This window comes from Brienomyrus brachyistius, chromosome 15 (genome assembly GCF_023856365.1).
Source record: "Brienomyrus brachyistius isolate T26 chromosome 15, BBRACH_0.4, whole genome shotgun sequence".
Taxonomy (NCBI): Eukaryota; Metazoa; Chordata; class Actinopteri; order Osteoglossiformes; family Mormyridae; genus Brienomyrus; species Brienomyrus brachyistius.
In genome coordinates this window covers 10537307-10558736 of record NC_064547.1, presented here as the reverse complement: position 1 = coordinate 10558736, position 21430 = coordinate 10537307, and the positions used below count along the sequence as shown (strand labels likewise).

The following is a 21430-nucleotide window of genomic DNA, read 5'->3' as shown; positions in this document are numbered from 1 at the left end:
GCTGCTCCATTTTTCCAGATGTTTTTATGGCATGTCAATACAGTCATCATCAGTATTGTGTGGCATTGTGGTACAGGGGCGGGGGCTGAGGCCAGGAGGGCGGATGCTGGAGGTATCTCTGTGAAGATGGAGCTTGGCTCTCGGCCGTAGGGGAGCAATGATTTGCTCCAGTGGTTGTGATACGGCACGGGTCTCATGGGGGGGGGGGGGGGGGGGCTCATCCATCTCTTGCAGCCTTGAGAGTAATTTCTACTCCACAGCCGAAGCTCAAAGTTTTCCCCTTCCCTGCCCATTATTGTCAGCCAATTATCATGTGGAACTGAACTAGAAAATCTGGTACAATCTAGCAATTAGTACAAAGGGCTTCCAGCATAGTGTAGAGGAAGGCATGCTGGAGCCCCGGCGGCTGGGAGCAGTGCCTTTGATTGGGCACAGACAGTGGACTTTAGTGCTGCTTGGATACACCGTAAAGATGCTGCCCGCTGCCCTTGGGCTCCGAGGGGCAGAGTGCTGCACGGCCGGCTCCCCCATGTCGCTCTTTTGTGTGCCGTCTCTCCTTCTGCGGCGGCTTCTGCTTCACGTTACCCATTATGTCATGTCCCTCCGAGAAGCAGCTCATCAGCAGTGGCAGAAAGTGACGTTTCTGAAAGGAGATAGATGTGTACGGTACAGTGACAGTAAGCGTTACGGACGGCGAACGCCACGCCTGCTTTTAGCGCTGCATGCGTCCCGGCCCGCTTCTCCAAAGCAGACATGCAGCTGGAGCGTGAATATATTTAGCTGTTAGCGTGCTCAGAGCTGGCTGCAGCTCTCGAACCTTGGACCAGGTCACAGGCACCCTAGCTACTTCTCAGCAGCTATTTGTTGTTTTTGTGACAGCGGTTTTAATGCTATTTTCACTGCCATCCTGCTGGTATTTATAGCTGACATATATTTATTCCATAACTATTTTATAAGGGTTGTCATAATAAAAGTACGTTTATCTCTTCACATTATGCACTCATTTTTGCATTACTTTTTAGAATTAGTTTGTATTAGCTATTATTAACTAGATATTGCAGTTATTAGTAGTTTTATTGAAAATATTTTTATGAAATGCTAAGAAAAATTAGAAAGCTCTGAGTTTGTACAATTCATTTTTCTTAATATGACATGTACGGCTGTAGCTGAAGCTAAATCAATTATTATTAAATATATTTATTAAAATAAACACTTGTAAGAAATTTATAATCACACATTAAATATATTGATATTTTCTAAATTATAATTACATTTATAATCAAATTATTTGTTAAGCTGTAGACTTTTTTCGCTTTATTGCTGTTTGCTTTTCATGATTATTAATCTAAGCATTTCCTCTAATCAGCTTTAGAAACCCACTTTGATCACAGGAATTGAGTTAAATTGAAGACAACTTCAAAACAACATTAATATCCTTGTAAAGATGCCAAACCTTTTAAAACCATGCGGAATATATTTATTTATTTATTTTTAATGGCACATTTGATTGTTTTTCTTGGGAGAAGCCCTCAGTTGTCTGTTGGAAGTCCTGTGCATGTAATATAAAATTTCAGTATTTCTGTGCTAAGCTAAGGTCTAGCTAACTTGAGGCTGGGCCGCTATCATTTAGTGTAGCTGGCGCTGCGGGAGTCAGGCTTGCATGCTCTGTCACAGACCGAATCCCCACCCCCCCTTCGTCCCCCATTCCCTTGGTAATTAAGGTGCCAGAGAAGAAACAATGGGAAGGCGAGTGAACTTGCTAATGCGCTATGTGTCTGTCCAGGAAGTCCCCCCCCCACTCCCGAACGCAGCCCTGGCCTACCCTCCGTGGGCCCGGCTTTGTATCAACGCCTATGCATTCATCCTTTTCACTCTCTCCATCCATTCTGGGCCCTCTGTGCTGAGGCTGCCAAATTAGCTATTCACTAAGTCCAATTTGCAGAGGTGGTTTTGTGATGTTGAACATCCATCCTCCGAACTGAGAGAGAAAATCCCCTTATTTTAACCCTGCACCCTCGACAGGCATTTAGAAAAACCCTAATCTCCAGCAGTGTCCGTAACCCCAGTGTATCGTCACGGACATTAGAGGAATCGTGCTCCCCCCTCGGTAAGGATGGATTCGCTCATTTTGGTATGATGCTGTATCCACCATATCTGTGAGCCATGCAAATTCACATTATCTAATGAATCATCTCATCTCATTTTCTTACCATAACCATTTAACAAGAAGTCCACATTTTTCACACAATTCATAATATCTTATGTATTATGAAGGATCTTCTGATTCATGGTAAAAGTTTTTATTACCCTTCCAGTGTTCCAGTTTTGCAGTCCAGTTATAATACTGCAGCTGAAGTGGACAAAATTAGTATCTCTGAAATAAGAGAGTAAATCTGCCCCTGATTTGCAGACAATGGGCAGCCCTTTTTATCCTGCCATACAGGGATCTGTAGCTGATTCACAGGCAAAGCCAGACCCGGCAAATCTGCAAATATCACAGCGACTCATTGTTTACTGTCTGTCCAGTGCTTCAGTGTGGTCCCTGCAGAGTGAGAAGAGGATAGAGAGAAATAGGATTATAGGGAAATCACAGGCATGCTAAAAGAAATAATACCTTTTTTCAAAGGTTTGTATAAGCTGTAGCAACTGACTGATTTTTTTCAAGAACAGTTGAACATGGTAGCTAAATTTACTCCAAAGATTGATGAATATATAAATATTTCATTGTATCATATATATATTCATTTATATGTGTGTGTGTGTTTATATATATATATATATATATATATATATATATATATATATATGCACTCAAAATATTGTTTCCTCCATTTTTTGACACGTGCAATTAAATTTCGGTACAGTCATCCGTCGACTTACTTCCTATTCAGTAACATCTGATTGTATTTATGTCCCATAAGAGCTTTAATAAAATTTATCGAGAGACATCTGAACCAATGGACTTTAGCAGATGTATTTTACCATGTGTGCAGCATGCGGCAAGAACCAGAACTAGCCAACGGTGCTGCCATTACAGAGGTTTATTTAGATGTGTGTGGTACTGTACCTTGTTATACAGTATATTTGACGTCCCCCCTATAGTGATCAGGATACATCCAGACTGACTTACAGCCTCACTTCCGGGGCAAAACCTGGACGAACGTCGATGGATACATTATGTAATTCAATGCTTTAAGAAATCCTCTCAGTTTTATAGCAAAATGCTTGAAATAATCACGGAATAGTCATGAAATATCATTAGTCAAATTCAGAATGGTTTGTGTCTCAAGACATCACTGGAGCAATTTCATGTATACGTCCATATGTATTAAGCAGGCATGCAGTGATAATGGGGGGGGGGGTTGTGTGCAGGCTTGTGGCTCTGTGTGTGGTGATTGTGCATATAATTATGGAGGGATTCCCGGGGGCTGCAGCAGGACGGCTGGTTGTCCCCAGGGCGTAACTCCCTGCCGCTCACTCCGGAGCTTTCCAAAGAGGGGTCAACAACAGTTGGCAACCTCTCAATTCCCACCCGAAAAGGAATTCTTAACCCCCCCCGCCGTCTCCCACCCCCACGCCGCTGACAACAAATCACAAAGCGACTGACTTTCGCAAAATGTGTCAGCATTTACGTTTCCAGGAATTTCGCCGGAGTCAGGTCGTTCTCATGAGTTCCATGGCCTGACCTGACATTTTTGCACTATGTGCTGTTGTAAAGTCTAACACCCACATTTGGAAGCTGAAAATATTTCCATCTCACTCTTACGGAGCTGAGGAATATGGACAGTAATGTAATAATCCTGGCATAATTAAAGAATATCGATGCTTATAGGCTTCAAGCCCTGATAAAGGGTCCTTGCAAGAAGTGTAGCGTTTCATTCTGACCTGGCTGCTTTGAGCGGCCGGTGCGCTAATCAGCGGCGGCGGGAACCTGCTGAGACGTAGAGTTTTCACGCTGCCGATGACTTACCTGCCCGTGTTTAGCCGTTAGCTCAGTGCTAATATTTTCGATGATGGAAACGAAAAGTGCCCAAACAATGGTGCGGCCCGGCAAGCTGGGCATCCCGCCATTGGGCCCCGGTTTGCGGCCCTGGCGCCCAGCTGCTGCTTGGGTTTCACGTTAGGCGCCGCCTTGCGCTGAGAAAATGAGGCCCATTACCATGACAAACACCGACATTTGGATGAGAATGGAGCAGGTGACACCGAGCCCCCCATTACAAGGGAGGTGCGGGGGCCTGCAATTTACCTGCAGAGGCACCTGACCGATGAGAGGTGTGCAATCACGCTGGAGAGGAGACCCCGGGGGCTCTGCGATTAAGCTTGCCCCCGTAGAGGCCCTTGCTGCCATATCAGGGAATGCTGGGTGATTCCGGCAAACTGCCCTCCATCACTAAGCCCCCCGCACCCCCTGTCCTACAAAGGGAAGGGGTCCCCCAGTGGGATAGCAAGATGCATTCATACTTTCGTTTTGCTCATATAGTCATCTTAGTGGCAAAGTTGTTATAACTGTGTGCTTGAATGTTTAGGCACAGTGACAGGTGTAACATTATCTAACTTCATTTAGAAATACAAGTTAAACTGATTAGAGTTCAGTTAGAGATTACATATTTTTGAATTACTTAAATATATATGAATAAAACGGTGAACTAAAGCCTCATATGGGATGTGAGTGATGTGTAACCAGTTTGTTTTCAGCTCTTGGTTCCAGTGATCATTGGTGTTCACCATCCATCCCACTGTCACACCCCAGGAGGGGTGTGCAATTTGACCATATTTGATTGTGAACAATTAAAATGTCTTCATGATCTGCCTTTGCGGAGAGATCGTTAGTATTGTGCTACAGTACACACTCTATCAGTTGTAGTTCTATGGCATATACATACATCTATAACAGTTTTTTCATCCATTTCTAGGTAGTGCTTTGGATTTCTTCCTTTCTCCCAGCATGCAATGCGCAATATGCAGCACATTCCCTGTTCGGCAACATGGACAACATGGAGGAGTCCCTATAAAGAATTCCACATTGGTATTATAGGATTTGATTGGATTTTGCAAAACCGACATGAAACAAAAAAGTTAGCAAATTTAGCAAACGACGCAGTTAGCAAAATTTGCACAGATGAGGTTAATACGTTAGATGGCAGCACGATGAACGTTTTTCATTTGCTCAAAAGTTTCTTTTATGTTATATGACCTTATAGAGCTATGTTTTTTTTTAAAGGGGGAATTTCTTTGGTTATAACGTTAAATAACTTGCAAAACAGTCATAAAAACCAACAAGAAAAAGAACCGTGATAAGATTGTGGATCCTGATCCTAACTGAAAAAAATCACAGTATGATATTTTTTGCCATTATGCCAACCCTTCAGCCGTAAATGGCTGGTAGATGCCTGCATGACGCCCATATCTCTGTGTCTCGCTCAGGTGAGGAGGTGCAGCTGGCTGTGTTTAACACTGTGTCATCTTGGGCTTCATCACCATAAACACCTAAGGAAAAAATGAAGTGATTGCATGCATGAATATTGCTCCAGTCAGATTTAAGGAATGCAAATTCAATCAAATATGTACAATATATTAAAAAAGAGGCCTTTTGCCTTAGCATCCTCTGGCCTGATGTCTCATAGTCAGTGCTAGGCTAACTCAGCCCAGTGGTAATTGCAGTTGGAGTGGTGAGGGCTGTATCCTGACTGCACGCTCTCCACTTCACTCGCTGCACTCGGCAGTAAATGATATACCCCGTGCTGTAAATATAGGACTGGTTTCCCTTTGAAAATCGAAAGCATTAGTGTTATCCTTCCTCTCAGGCAGTTGCTTTTTCATGCCTTCAGATCCTCAGCATTGATAATATTAAGTGGAATTTACCTCTCATATCTGTTGAAAAGTGGCTTTAACCGCTAACACGTATGAATATGTAAATTTTGTGTATGAAATCTTTCTTTTTGCGAAAAGAATAGATAATCCCTGGAATGATATTGAACTTCGAATTCAGTTTTTCATTATTAAGGATCCTTTTCGTTTTCTCCAAATTTGGAAATTTAAACGTGATTAAAACTACAGTAAAGGAAATTATCCAACTACTATTGATTGAGACAAAACAGTCTGTATTTTGAGCGGACGGATTTAAAACACAGGGGCTGTTTTCTGTGTCCTGTTGGTAGCTTGTGCAGGTGTTTGTCATTATAAAATACGCTCAATTTCAGTTCCCCTTAAAAGCTCCAGAAATACTCCCAAAGAGTTCGGTCTGAGAAATTTTAATGTAATTTAAAGCAGTTGCACTGCTGTCGCTTCATAGGCCTGAGCAGGAGCTTGATAAAACAAATTAATAAATTTAAGAAGGCCAGCAACTTTAATGAATACCAGAACTTTACATGGCTTTAAATCAGAAGCAGTATTTATAACATTGCATTGCTTCGGTTATTTCCGAAGTACAGATAAAAATATAATAATATTTTTAAGAAACGGTTTAATTAGTTTACAGATACACTGTAATGGAGCAAAATGTATTACAAGAAATGATTTTCCTCACGGGATGCAAATCGCTCTGACTGATATTTGTTTTACTCTTATCGTGTATCGTAATTACAGCTATTGTTTTAAGGAGGGGAGGAGCGACAGAAAAGGAACGTCTCAAATGAAATTCGAGTTGCCCGTTAAAGTTTGCTTTGAACGCTCCCTGGATAGGCGCCCACGTGGTCTGCAGCCGGCCACCCTGACGCCTGCTGTTTAGTAAATGCTGTCTTTGCTGCTTAATAGATAATTCAAAACGCTCTGGCAAATTATCAAATTTAATTAGCAATATAAATGCTAGAAGGAGCACGTAATGTGCAATTGTCTTGATATCTTTCCAGAAATTAGTCTTTTTAAATGAATTTGCTGTATTAATCATCTTAAAAATATTTTTGATCACTGAATTAATAGTTTTCCATCCTGTTTTTAGGTATTCATTGACATAGGTGATTGCCTCTTAATTACTACAGCAGACTCCTTCTATTCACTGTTATTAATTCATGTTTTCTGGCACAGTCCCAAAAGGCAGCCTTGCCCTGTATCTTCTAATTACTTCTGTAATTGAATTTGCCCACTGTTTCTCCGCTAGTTTTTTAAGTGACTGTGTTTGTTCTGGGTTTATTGTGTCTTTGTATGTCAGCCCTCTGCAGACAGAACATACATCAGGCCTTTTCTCATTTCTCATTAATTTTCCAGAGCCTGCACTTTCTTATTTGTTTATCATTACCTGTACCCCATAGCCCTGCCTCACAGCATGCGTATTACAGGGGAGGGGAGGGGAGGGAGGGGAGGGGGGGGGGGGGTGGCGACAGGAGGGAAATTAATTAATTAGGAGCGGTGAGACAATTGTCTAGAGTACCTCTCATTGAAGCGTCTGTTTAACTCTCTGCTGAGTTCTGTTGCATTTTTAACTTGCATTTGCAACTTTTCAATTATAAAGAATCCTAAACTAATCGAAAGTTTCTCACACGTCACTCTTTATAAAAGTAGAGACTTTTGATATAGTCGCCATGGACTCGATATGAAGTGTGCATATAAAAGAGTGATATATAAATAAATATAGGAGGCCGCCGAGTGCAGGCTGAGCGCCGTTAATGGTGTGCGGATGATTTAATGTGAGTCTTAATGAAAGTTCCGGAGGAAGCCGGCACCATGTGGGGAGGGAACGAGGCCGGCAGCCTGTCCTTGGCCCACGTGCCGCTCTCCCTGCTCCCGATGTCCGCCCCTATCTGTCCACCGAGGCGACGCGGCTGCCCCCGCTGACCCTGGCAGCCCCATTGTCCCCACGACAGGATTCTTTATTCCGCCCGTCGGCCTGAAATTCCTTTCCTGTCTGACAGTGTGTCTTTCAAACTTTGCCTGCTTGCCATTGATTTGTTTTGCTCCTGCTCCTTTCTCTGTATTGTTTCCTTATCATAGCTCCAGGTTATTATGTGCAAAGTATTGACGGCGCTCGCAGGCCGTGGTCGATGGAGAGCTAATGCATCCCTAATCCTGCCTTTGTTAGCGCCAAGTGTTTGACTCTGGTCTCCGGTGGGGAAAGAGGTGCAAAGCTGTTGATCCTAGTTTTATTTGTTGGGAACCCATCCATCAATCAAATTTGGGGGGGGGGGGGGCATTCGAGTGCTGAATGACACGGGGACTCGGCTGAAGGAATTTGATAACGGCGTATTGTCAGACGGCCTCCCCGACTCTCTCGATAAGAAATACATTTGACTGAAGCAGATAACAGCAAGAGGGGTAGCAGCTTCAAAGGGGGCAGCCGACACGCGCACCGCAAGAGGTTATGCGGCTTTGCCATGAGCGATACCCGCGGCAAATAACGGGGACGCCTCTGTGACGCGTGTTTGGTGCCCAAGTTTTGGATATGCTTGGATTATTTAATAAGGTGTCTGATAGCGGAGGCGTCACCGCCATGTACTCAGTGGAGCGCTGCCTGGCGACGTGGCCCCGCGCTGTAACGCTACGCGTCTACACCGGCTTCAGCGTCGTCATGCAATAACGCTCGCTCTGGGCCACGTGACGCCCACCCGACACGGCGGATACTTCAGAGACCCTAGGCATTTTAACAACAAACAAAGAAAACATAAACTGTTAGCTTAATCATGCAGATTTGTTTTTTTTTTTTTTGTCATTACCGTAACTGATTTCCAGTAACTGAATAATATATCACTACAGAAGACGGATGTTTTGCGTTAAGGGGTTCTTCACCGTGTGTGGCCCCAGAGAGAGAGAGACACACACATTTCACTTGAATACAGATCAGGAGGCGTGAGCAAAGTCAATGAGGCTCCTTCCACAGGCTTCTGACCTGCAAACAATCCATTGAAACCAAAGGACCATAAAGTTAAAAGCGCTCTTTCACACCGCTTGACAGGACACCGCCATAAAACGAAAGAGGCTGCCTTCAGAATCCGTTCTGCATCGTTTATGATCCGTCTGTGTGTATGTGTGCCTGTTTCATTCCTTAACACCGTGTAGTATGCACAGTGTGATAATATAGACATTTTATTGGCCATTCATAGGTTATGCTAATATTTCATAAACAGAATTTTCATTTAAGAAAAGAAGTACTTTTTTTTCCAGCATGATGGGAAGTATACATTTTTGATATACGCTGAATAGCACTCTGACCTATTTAGAATGTCAGGAAAGGATGGACAGAGATTACCTGGAGGTCAGGATGATGGGCGCAGTTGTGAGCCATAAATTAACAAGCTGTATGATGAAGTTCGTTTTGTGATCCTGATGACTAGAGGCCGAGGAATCAGGCCATGAAAGTAAAATCAATGCGAGAGCACTTCAGATGAGCCTGACGAATTATACACGCCTGGCTTCTCCTTTGTACAGTCTGTCCCCTATACACTCAAGAAATCCTACATATTCGGCTGCCAAATGCCGTACGGGGACCGTGGTCACTTTTATTGATTCAGGACAAATGTCAGTGGATGGACTGGGAGTCGCGCGTAAGGCCTGAGCTGGAGCCCTGGAGCGTCACGGAGGACCCATGTGGGGACAAAGCTGGCATGGTGCTGCTTGTCGGGGCGGCCCAGCATCTCTTCACTGCTCCCTGCCTGCGATAATGCTCTCTGGGCGTGCTCACCATACACCGTTTCTGTGAGATGTTTCATTGTTTAAGAAAATAATGTCAGGGGAACTGCTGAACGAATGACAAATACCAAGTCGCAAATACTGCTGGTGGTGTTGGGAAGAAAATAATTAGCCCCTAGTGTTTTTTTTTTATTATTATTTATGCTAGGTTTATATTACATCTTCATGTCTGTCTTCTGGATTAAAAGGCCTTGCTATTTAATGGAATAAAGGCATATGTCAGGGTACAGGATCACTCCGGACTGAATGGTAATAGTGATATTTATCAGTGGCAAAATCAAGGTGTTATTGTCCGAAGGTTGGTGGCAGCATTCTTCATTCAGGGGCATATTTAAAAACGCAGAATCTGTCTGTTTTTCGTGCCTTTTTGCTGCTGATGGTACATACACTTATCTGCGAGGATGCCTCTGAGGAGGGCACGTGTGGCGGCGTTTAGCGCGGCAGATGCTAACGGCGGGAGGTGAGCGAGATGTCAGCTGCCGGCTGGCACCCGCCGCCACGCTACACGCGCACGTGACAGATGTTGCAAACTGTTGCATGCACGTGCCACAAGTCCTCTCTCTTCCTGTGAGTTTTAGCCGTTCCTTTTGGGGGGGAATGAATGCCACTGAGGCTTCTCTTTGCCCGACGGACAGACCCTGTAATTTACAGTGGTGTAGTGCACGCCTTTGCGAGCTACTTGTGAAATTCCACAAGCAGAGTTTGGACAAAAGGGAGAAAAGGGGTCATTGGTGAAACGGCCTCAGAGTCACGGGGCGTCTGCTGAAGCACATTTAGCCGTCCCGGCCCCCTGGACTGTGGCCACTCCATCGGCGCCGTATGCTCACCGCCTGCCCTGCAGCAGCTGAAATACTGACCACACACGGTGACCTGGGTCCTGCCCCACTGTGTAACCACACTGCACTTTCGAAAATCCAGTTTCCCCCTATTTGGGCTCCAAAGGTAACTCTCTGCCCTGAACTCACAGCATTTTGATAATGTCAAATTAAGCATGTGTGTGTGCATACATGTGCGCGCGTGTCTGTGTGTGGGTGCTTGTGTCTGTATGTGTGCATCTTCGTGTGTGTGTGTGTGTGTGTGTGTGTGTTTGTGTGTCTCTGCACGTATACGCCTTCATGAGTTTGTGTGGATGTGTGTGTGTCTGTGTGTGGGTGCATATGTGTGTGTGTCTGTGTGTGTGTTTGTATGTATGTGTGTTTCTGTGAGTATGTTTGTCTATGTCTGTACGTGTGTTCGTGTGAGTATGCATGTGTGTCTGTTTCTGTGTTTGTCTGTGTGTGTGTGTGTGTGTGTCTGTTTGTGTGTGTGCATACCTGAGGAGGAGTGTGTGAAGGGAAGGACAGGCCGCCCCTCTATCCAAATGGCTTTGAGTTTCTTATCGATGTCGTAATGCTTAAATCTGTTTCTGGCCCGATTTGCACCTCCCATAATAACTGCCCTCAGAAACATGAAAAGTGACAAAGCAGGCTTGCAGTAACAGACTGTGTTTCACGAGTCTGAATGTTCATACATGAACTGCTTTTCTCCTCGATGACACTTTGTCCCAATCCTTGCTCAGCCTCCCATAAGAAGCACCCTGAGAATCTGCCTTTCCCACAGTGACCTTGATACTTTACGTACCGACATGTTTGGACCGCCATCAGAATGAGGCTTTCGGCCCTCAGATGGGGATCCAGAGCTGCTGTCTGCAGTGTACTGCTGTCACGCCCTGGCCTGCTTCCACAGAGTGCCCTGCCTTAGCTAAAGCTAAGCTCTGTTGGGCTCCGGACTCCAGGTGGCCTGGCTCCAGAGTGGTGGCATCCATCCGTGTGTGTGTGCCTATATTATAGTGACATGAAGGTCTGGACGGCTATTTATTATGTGGTATATTAACAATGGAATTTAATAACAATGGACAGATTATATTGTTATTTTCTAGTTACGCACAGGCAGGTAACAGGACAGCGGGCGTCTGGTTCTGAAACGGCTCGATCGTGTCGGGGATCTGTATGGGCGCGGAGCCACAGTGGCCACTGTGGTTGGGTCTTGGGCCGCCGCAGGGATCCGCCGCGTGCCTCGCCACGCTGAGCTCCTGGCTTGGTCGCTTTCTAAATTACCTCCACACTTAATTACAGAGGATGAGGGGGACGGCTCATTTCCTTTTGTCACGGGCTAAGCTGTCAGTAATCCCAAACAAAGGCCCTGCATCGCAAAGCCGTAGCATTTGCTGCCGGGATTATAGACTCATGGATGACAGTGTGCAGTCAGCAGAAGCAAAGCTTTATTTTAATTCAAATTTGCCAGTAAACAAAACCATTGGCATGTCTGCTGGTAGGAATAACTGTCTAGTAAGCGCAGTGTTCACATTATTTAGTAGCGTTCAGCCTGCCGTGTTGAAATGACTGGGCTGCAGGAGTGTGTGTATGCTGTGTGTGAGTGTGTGTGTGCATGTCTGTGTGTATACAATAATTTTTTTAGCTAAGCTTTTGTATTATGTATATTTACAAATGCATTAAAATTGTTGTATTGTGGTTATTAATAATACTTTAAACTGTCTGCTTGCATGTGTTGAATTTAAAATGTGATTGCTAGGGTTTCCAATTAAATAATTTAATTATGATTCATTATATCTTGTTAAAAAATTAAAACCTAAATATATAAAATATTGTTTTTTTTTTGGTTGTAAGATCAGCATAATCAAATATACTGCAGCAGATTTCTGGTGTGTTCAAATCTGGAAATATTGTGTCATTGCTTTCCATATTTCTAACAAGTTACTGTTTATTGAATGAAGCTGAAGTGACGCCAAGGTGTGAAAATAAAAGACATGTTCATTGTTCTGTATATACTTGGGCTGATTATTTAGGATAAAATCATTTGTGTGCAAGTATAAGTTGGATAAAATGTTTTCCTCTCCCTTTCGTGTGCTTTGTGATAGAGAAAATCCATCTTAATTAAACAGTTTCAGGGTGAAAAACATTTTGAAAGAGCCATATTATACGTGCATAATTATAAGAATAGTAATTCACTTTTCCTTAATTTAATAATGGAAATTATTGGTGTGATGCGGAACTCGCTGGGGGAGGCGAGGAGACGTGAGGAGAGTCCTGAACTTGCGTCCATGGCTGGATGTAGCTATGATGCTAACAGCTAAACCCTGCTCTCTGCGTCACGTCAGCAAGAGCTAGATATTACCATCCAAAAAGAAACCGCCTGGTCAACATCACAGCCACAACTATACTGATAAACACCCCAGAATGCAATCTCCAGCACATTGCCTGTGATGGTCTTCGTTACACATATATGTGTTGTCAGTACCGGTCCTAGCCAATGAGGCGCCCCAAGCGAGCATCACCGCTGGTGACCCCAATCCCAGGCAAAGTGAAATTGGCTGGCAAGTCGGTGCCTCCTCAGAAGCTGCCGCCCTAAGCGGACGCCTGTAGGATTGACCGGTCCTGTGTGTCGCACGCGTTAATTAGCTACATCACAGACACTCAATGTAGGTAGCTGAGTAGAGGCACAGTTGAACGTCTGATACCTTATCGGATGTTTTGGTTGCTCGTTTCTTCCCAACTTATATGAATGCTTTGGTAGTTTCAGGATGTTTAGTCTGACCCACTGATAGATAAGGCAGAATCTAGAACATTCCACAGCACATTCTACCTGCGCTTGTATGTATCTTAGTCTTTTATCACAATGATTATTCCCCCCCCCCCCCACACACACACACACACACACAAAAACACTTTGAGCATTATGTTGTCCCATTTTAGGCATCATTAGTGAATTCGGGTTCAATATGTGGGATGAATGGTATGAGATGGCATGGCTATAATGGTTACCAGGTCAGCTCACACTAGAACTTGTAACTGTTACAAGTCAGGCTGAAATTATTATGGGTTTGCCAGTGATCCAAACCAGTCAGTGGAGAACTCAAAATACTAGCAAATGTAAGATCATTATGAATAGTTTGAAAAATGTCTAAACTCTCCTAGAATGAAATTTCCTCTGTGAGAATATATGAAGAAAGAGTGAGACAGCTGTACTCTTTGTACATTGTATCAATTTATTTTACTGGTCATTTGTATTTTCAGTTTTGTCAGTGCTACAAGGGAAAATAAATTGCCTTAGCAAAAACACATGAAAGCCCTTAAATGTTCATCAGCAGTGTGATTGAGATCCATTGTAAGTATATAAGAATATAAGAAGCAGTTGGCCCTTGTTTAAAATTCCTGTGAGAACTTATATAAAAAACATATATTACAACATTTGTTCTTGCCTACCACTTGATACTAAGTTTTCTTATGGATACATCAGCGATTAGCAGTTAATTTACTTGTTTCAAGTTTTGTTTCCTTCTTTAAAAAAATCCTTCCTGCCATATTGTATATCTTGGTTATGCACAGAAAAATCGCATTTGTGTTTGGTGATAATGTCTCACTCTAAAATGGACCCTTTACTTGTTCAGAAATCATTCAGTCTGCTTAGCAGAAAATGCTTAAGACATGCTTTCTAATCCTTATGCTGGTATTTGATTTTTAGGCCTAAACACACAGTTGCAGTTGCCACACACTTTGGAGACAGACACTGGATGCTGTGCTGTGTGTTGATTTTTAACTTGCAGGTCAAATGAATACAGTCTGCGGCACAGCATATTGCTAACAGTAAATCTGGTAATCCTCTTGACAATAATGCTTAATACCGGGGCTTTTCCACAAAAGAGAAAGTACTTTGAAAAATACCTATTAACTTAAGGCATTTTCACCGCACAGATTCAGTGAAATTTAAAATGCAGCTTGGTTCTAGCTTGGCCATAATAATCCTGTCACTTGATTGCTGTTTTTCCTGTTGTTATTAGTCGCTCTTTATAATCTGTTTGACTCCTTTCCTGGGCTGGCTTCACCTTGCAGGCTAATTAAAGGGGGTGGTGTTTTGATTGAAGTCATTATTACCTTCCATTGTAGCAGCACCTTGGAGATTAACACTGAAGCATGTTCCATGAAAAGACAAAGTCTTGGAGCCATTGGGGTGGATTACTGTCAGTATGGAGTTGTAGAAAGGTAGAAGGAGGCAGTAATTCCTATACAAAGGTAGACAAATACATAGTCTGTGGCTAAAAACTTTCCCTGCTGAGATCCATTGTCTCAGAGTGTCTCTGTCTTTAGAGTATCCCTGTCAGCACTGATAAAGACCTCAGGTCCAGCCAAAGCCAAAGTCGAGGTGATGCAGAAGCTAAGGCTGTTCTTAATGGTCAGTGACATTCCATATATTATGTTCCAACACACTTGTACAGTGCTATTGTAACTCCATAACTACTTTATTGATTACCGTCTCCCTGATTAAAAACACCGTCTGCAACAAACTGAATTCTGTACACGCAAACGGCCGCAGAACTTTTCCTCTCCTTTTCCATCTTCAGTCAAAGATGTGTGTGTACGTAATGGTGTATAATATATAGCTAAAAATGATCATGTTAACTTTAAACGTGTAATGTTCATAAGCTTAATCTCCTGATTTACCAGTAAATGCATACAAGAAATATTCTTTAAAAATATTTTGCTGCTTGATAAAAGATTTCTGTTGCTAGGCATAACTTTAGGTACATATTAAAAGTGGCTTCATTTAATGTAATTAATTTATTTGCTCCTGGTATTCTGTCCAACATTATCTATTAACTACCTGGTTATTGTTATCGATAATAATAACTTTGCTTTGAAAGGACAGGGGAGTTTCATCTGACTTTGTGATGTATTTCTGCAAAGGAAAAAAATCTTTATCAAATCCCTTTTCTGCGGCTTCAATAAACAGAACCCATTACCTCACGGCAGCTTTTGTTGGCCTTATACAAGAGAGAACAAAATGGTTATTCAAGGGAACGCTTTAGATTTTTATTGTGGGTAGTATTCACAAAGAGCAGTGTTATTGTATTAAAAGGACCCATCTGTACCAGAAACAATGGCTTCAAATTATCTTTGAATACTCAGTGAAAAAATATAATGCTTGTTCTTCTCATTCCGCTTGGCGGGGGGATAATACGGACTCGCCATGACTGACTTTTTGTTGTTCTGGGTGCATTCTTCGTCTTTTTAAACCGGGCCCTTTTCAGATATCTGTAGGCATAAAAGGCTTTTCTTGTTCCAGGGGTAGCGAGCTAAGGCTATAGCGCTTGGTGATGGGACTTAGATGGTTGCTTGCTGGAGTGGGAGCGCCGTGTCTCGGGCGACCCATCGGAGGATCGCGAAGCGGAGTCTGGGGGGTAGCCGGCGGAAAAAAGGCTGCTGGAAGAGGGGCTCCTTCGGATGGGCGGACGCGGTACCTCTTTCCTGCCAATCAATCTATCACAAGATGGGAGTCCAGTCGGGCAAGTAAGTATCTCTGGCAGCGGGAACTTAAGAGTTATGAGTAAAACAAGCCTTTCCGCACGGTGAACGGTGAAAAGCGATTTTGCGTGTTTTACGGGAAGTTCAGTGGTGATGATCCTGCGATCTATAGTAAGCGCTGCTTTCGGCGAAAAATGAGCGCTTGTGGGGCTTGTGCGCTTTCATCCGAGACACGGCCATGTGTTTATTTCGATTTTTGGGAGACACTCTTGCACGTTTCCTGTACGAAGGATGGGATTGCGTTATACATTGGTGACAAATAAAGAAACTGCAAGAAAAATAAAATGGTTGACTGGAAAGGCTAATGGGTTTCCAAAGTTCTGCATTTCGGAAAGCGTCTAATTCAAGCAAGGCTAAAGACTGACTGCGGCAAGACCGTAGACCCACGAGGGCGCAACTTTTTGAACTTATCACATTTCACCAAATTAGCTGCCATGGTTTTATTAGAAAAATTTAAACTTGAACTTAAAGGACGCCCCAACACTTTTCACCCCCTCTTCTGGAAAATGTGTTAAGTACTGTCCAGTCTCCCTTTGGCTTCACTGATAATGTTCTTAAGGTTGTAAAGCTCATTAGTAGTTGGATTAAACTGCCATAACAGTCTTGGTTGTCGGTTGCGTGTCCCTCTTTACCTATAAACATGTTGGATTTTTGAGTATACGTTTGTCAATCAAACTTACGTAGGCCTATATTAAGCTTTACATTGGTGACGGAACAAGGCTTGAATAATGAATTTTAAAATTAATTTAAAATGCTGCAGTTTGTAGCACGCAGTGTGTAAGACATGTAAGTCGTAGTTGTGAAAATATATTTATATTTTCCCTTTTTTGGGGATATACTAAATATTCGATGTTCTTCTTATGTTATTATAAGGGATATTTTTTTGCCGGTATTTGTTATTATTATTGCAGTAATTATTGCATATTTATATTTAAAATTTTTATTGCCGTCTGTAGTATCTAGTACGGCCTCTAGTGGACAAAATTAGTCTCACTATCAATGCATTCAACCGTGATTATATCTGTAATTATTTAAGACGCCGTTTGTATAATGATTACTGTAGTAATGCAAAATGTATGGTTTTATCCATGTGTGTAATCTTTTTTATGTAATGCAGTCTGAGCAACCTAGCAACAAGAGTTCTATTTACCTTTTCTCTTGAAAACAAATAAAAGCCTATCATTATCGAAATGTAATTGTCAGTTGACTTGATGCCACAATAAGAAATAAATCAATAGTGTAAACTTGTAATATCTGTTGCCATTGCTGTACAACTTCTTCCTGTGTTTTGCTAGATTATACAGTTATTAGCTAATATAATGTAACAGCGAGGAAGCCGTAGCAGAGCGAGTCAGGGGTACAGAGCGAAACGAAACGGTTGTGTTTTTTACTTTTATGTTTTGCCAGATGTTAGTTAGTGTTGAATAATGTGGAATCCGCTTTGGTTAAGGGAATGTCTTGCTTGTAGTCTGTTTTTTAGAAGCGCCTGTAGCTTCTTCTACTTCTTCATTTATTATTATTATTGTTATTATTATTAATAATAATAATAATAATAATAATATTCGCGTAAGTAGTTAAATTGTGTTTCCTCAAACAGTGGCGGTCGGCAGTAATTAGCAATGCTGAGAAATTCCAGTTAACGAGGATGTTCTCCAAGAGTGTACAGGGCTCCCCGCGGCTCTCCTGCATTTCCATAAGCAAATTAGGAGTGGAGAAGAACTCAGATGCAGATGCCTGGACGCAATTACACGTCGGTACTGTGGGCCTGTAGTGCAGTCACTTAGGAAGGAAGGGCCTTCAGTGCAGATCTAGGTATGCATTTAACTATTATTTATGTAAGAAACTTCAATCTAACATAACTTTTAAAGAAATGTTACAGCATCGTGTCGAAAAAAAAAAAGATTTTGTCATTTTACATTAAAAATTATATAATATGATTTTAAATAATGCAGATAGCGATCTTTTCCGTATAGTGCACTCGTTTATCGCTTATTAACACGACAAGGTTTGATTTAACGATCATAAACGCACCAATGTGTTCGGAATCTGTTATAAAATAAATTAAAAATAGCTCATATAAATCAGTTTGACCACTAGACGGTGCTATTGGTACACATCAAAGTGGTCGGGTTCAGCGCTGGCTAACTTCGTCACCTTTGAATGTATGTGCACATTCGCTTATCTGCACTGATCTCGCACATGACGCATACGTGTTTACTTTGCCTAAGCGAGTTGCTGCATGCATTTGGTTTCCAAAAGACCCATTTATTCAAACAAAAATATTCTGTTTTACATCCACGTGTACGTTAATATATATTTATTTAACTTACCATTTATCGGTTGTAGCTTGATGGTTAATGTATATATCTTCTGTTTTGTTGATGCACCTCATTTTTAGTTTTACTTTAAACCCATCAGTGAAGGCTGAGAAAATACATACTGTACTTTTTGCGTGTAATAATCTGGCAGCAGCGATCATGAAAGCGAAAGAGGGTAGGTTACTTTTACTTTAATGTGATCCGGTGCAGTAACTACCAACAACTTTATGGTTGGAAAGTTAATATTTCTGAGTCATTTAATTTAACTCCTTTAATGTCTTGTGCATTTTCCCATCATTTAATAATGAAAAAGTTGTTTATGCATAAATCTATAGGGTTATCATATGATTAATTGTTACTAGGTTATCAGAGGTGCATTTAGTTCAAAACGTGCACGTTCATTTTGTATGTTTATTGGTTGAACTTTGAAATCTAGTTTTTTTTTCATTTTAGATAATCTGCAGTCATAATATATTTAACCCTGTCTAATTAGAGAATAAGTTCTTTTATGGTAGTTTGATTCGTTTAAAAATGAGAAGGACAGAAAGTGAGGTATGGAAAAGTTTTTATGGCCATTAAATTTAAATACCCTACACTACTCAATCAAAAATATATCAAATGAAAAAATTTTACATTTACCTAATATTTTACATTCGATACGGGTTTTCGGCAAAAAGAGAAATCCTTGGTTCAAATGCAGCTATAGTACAGATAAACTTTTGTAAATCACTCTTCTTGAATCTAACATTGTAAAACTGTTCCTTGTATACATACCAAAATGAATGTAAGCAAAGTAAAAGTCTCGGGAACGCATATTCCTATTATTTTGAGTTGGAAGCACTCCAAGTGAGACACTGTAGTCAAATATTTTCGCTTTAGCACCTGCTTTAATACTAAATATGAAGTTTCTATTGGGTGATTTGAGAGTAGCTTCTGGCCCGCTGTAGCGCTACTGAGCAGCGGTAACCCCGCCCCTTTATGCTAATATAACACAGAATCCTGGTCGAGGGAACAGTCGCTCTGTGATTGGTCAGGTAAAACCCATTTATTCCCTGACAGCCCTCATCACATGAATGGTTGTCTATTAACTTGTTCAAAAAGTATCAGGAGTTGTCAAGGCTCTGCCGAAGAGGGAAAAAAAGTAGTTTGTTGATTCTTAAAAGACCAAGAGAGAAGTTTCTGGGCACATCAGGATTCAAAACAGGATTCGCTTTGGGTGAACGCAGCAAAGTCGTTTACTATTTGAGTAAAGTTACAGAAATCCCACAAGGTATCAATTACCTTTGGTTTGGACTTCTTCTTTGGTGTAGCAGGTTAAAACAAGATCAGTTTCAATGTACAACATGATGGAAACCGAACTCAAACCGCCCGCACCCCAGCCAAATTCTGGGGGAACGGGGAACTCTAATTCATCTGGAAACAACCAGAAAAACAGTCCGGACAGAGTAAAGAGACCAATGAACGCCTTCATGGTTTGGTCTAGGGGGCAAAGGAGAAAAATGGCGCAGGAAAACCCTAAAATGCACAATTCGGAAATTAGTAAGCGACTCGGGGCCGAGTGGAAACTTCTATCGGAGAGCGAAAAGCGACCTTTTATCGACGAAGCAAAGCGTCTCCGAGCGCTACATATGAAGGAACACCCGGATTACAAATACAGACCTAGGCGGAAAACCAAGACGCTAATGAAGAAGGACAAATACACCCTGCAAGGTGGGCTTCTCGCGCCGGGCGGTAATGCGATGAGCGCCGGGGTGGGTGTTGGGGCTGGCTTAGGCACAGGGGTCAATCAGAGGATGGACAGCTATGCGCATATGAATGGCTGGACCAACGGCGGCTATGGTATGATGCAGGAGCAGCTTGGCTACCCGCAACATCCTGGCTTAAACGCGCACAATGCGGCACAGATGCAGCCCATGCACCGGTACGATATGAGCGCTCTTCAGTATAACTCAATGACCAGCTCACAGAGCTATATGAACGGATCGCCCACGTATAGCATGTCCTACTCCCAGCAGAGCGCTCCCGGGATGACTCTGGGCTCTATGGGTTCGGTAGTCAAGTCAGAGTCCAGTTCCAGTCCACCCGTAGTCTCTTCGCCGGCTCACTCAAGGGCTGCTCCATGTCAGACCGGAGACCTTCGGGACATGATCAGTATGTACCTCCCAGGTGCTGAAGTACCAGAACAAACGACCCAAACCAGACTTCATATGTCCCAACATTATCAGAGCGCACCTGTACCTGGCACTACAATTAATGGCACACTCCCGTTATCACATATGTAAATGCGCCTTTTTATTCTAACTGAACTTCTGTGAACTATTTTTGTACAGCTCGTTTGGGGGAGAAATTGTATAGGACTCAAGGAACGAACTTTTTTTCTTTTTCTGTTCTTTTTTTAAAGGAAAAGTTATAGAGGAACGGTAGGAACTTCGCAAGACGTTTTTTTCTTTCTTTTTTTTCCCCAAAAGTGAACTGGATTTTAAAGAGTGAGAATCTCATTCAATCAAGTGTTTTATTATTGCAATCAAGTTTTGTACAGTATTTATCAAATAAACTCAATCAAAATGTAATGTTTGTACACTCTAGACAGTCTTTTTAACAATTCTGCAAAAAAGCGAAATACATATGAGCTGGATTTGGTTATGATATTGCAAAACGTTAAAAGAAAAGAGCTGATATAAATCAGGTAAAATGTTTCTTCTTGGAAGTAATTAGTGCTAAATCGTTTCAATTTTGTTCACAGTAAGAATACGAAAATACCTTTTTTTTCGTGAAGGTTAAACAATTGTTAATTTATAATTTTGTGTCCCACTTTTCATCTGTTAAAGATATGAAGTTTGTGTTATTTTCTCATGGTTTGTAATATTTCTGTATATTTACTGTGATATTTTAAGTTTTTTTTCCATTTTCATAGTTGTATTTTAATATTTGGCCTGTATTTAGAACAGTTGCCGTCACTTCTTGTATATATTTGAACTAATAATATCATAATAACAGTTACATTTTCAGCCTACGTTTTTTTTCAATATGCAGTTTGAAATTAATAAATTTTTGAAATTTTGATATTGAAATTTGTTCGAGTTTTGATTTTGTTTATCATTCTAGGTTTTCCGCGACTGTCACTCACCCTCCATG

The 21430-nt window shown here is 41.8% G+C and overlaps 1 protein-coding gene and 1 long non-coding RNA gene across 6 annotated transcripts in view; both read left to right on the top strand.

The window, feature by feature from the left end:
- Positions 1-21430, top strand: part of LOC125709149 (uncharacterized) — a 40746-nt gene that overhangs the window by 884 nt on the left and 18432 nt on the right. For 3 of the 5 annotated variants that reach the window (XR_007382627.1, XR_007382626.1, XR_007382630.1), the window contains exons 3-4: positions 14763-14847; positions 15739-15962. This is a non-coding gene — a long non-coding RNA (uncharacterized LOC125709149). The remainder of the gene's footprint in view (positions 1-14762; positions 14848-15738; positions 15963-21430) is intronic. The other 2 variants (XR_007382629.1, XR_007382625.1) reach the window with 1 other exon arrangement.
- Positions 17948-21353, top strand: sox2 (SRY-box transcription factor 2). The gene has a single exon (XM_048977300.1). The coding sequence runs from the start codon at positions 19630-19632 to the stop codon at positions 20575-20577; it is 948 nt and encodes a 315-aa protein (XP_048833257.1). The 5' UTR covers positions 17948-19629; the 3' UTR covers positions 20578-21353.

Excerpts from the sequence above, each read along its gene's own strand:
- sox2 (XM_048977300.1), top strand. The coding sequence starts at position 19,630 with ATGTACAACATGATGGAAACCGAACTCAAACCGCCCGCACCCCAGCCA.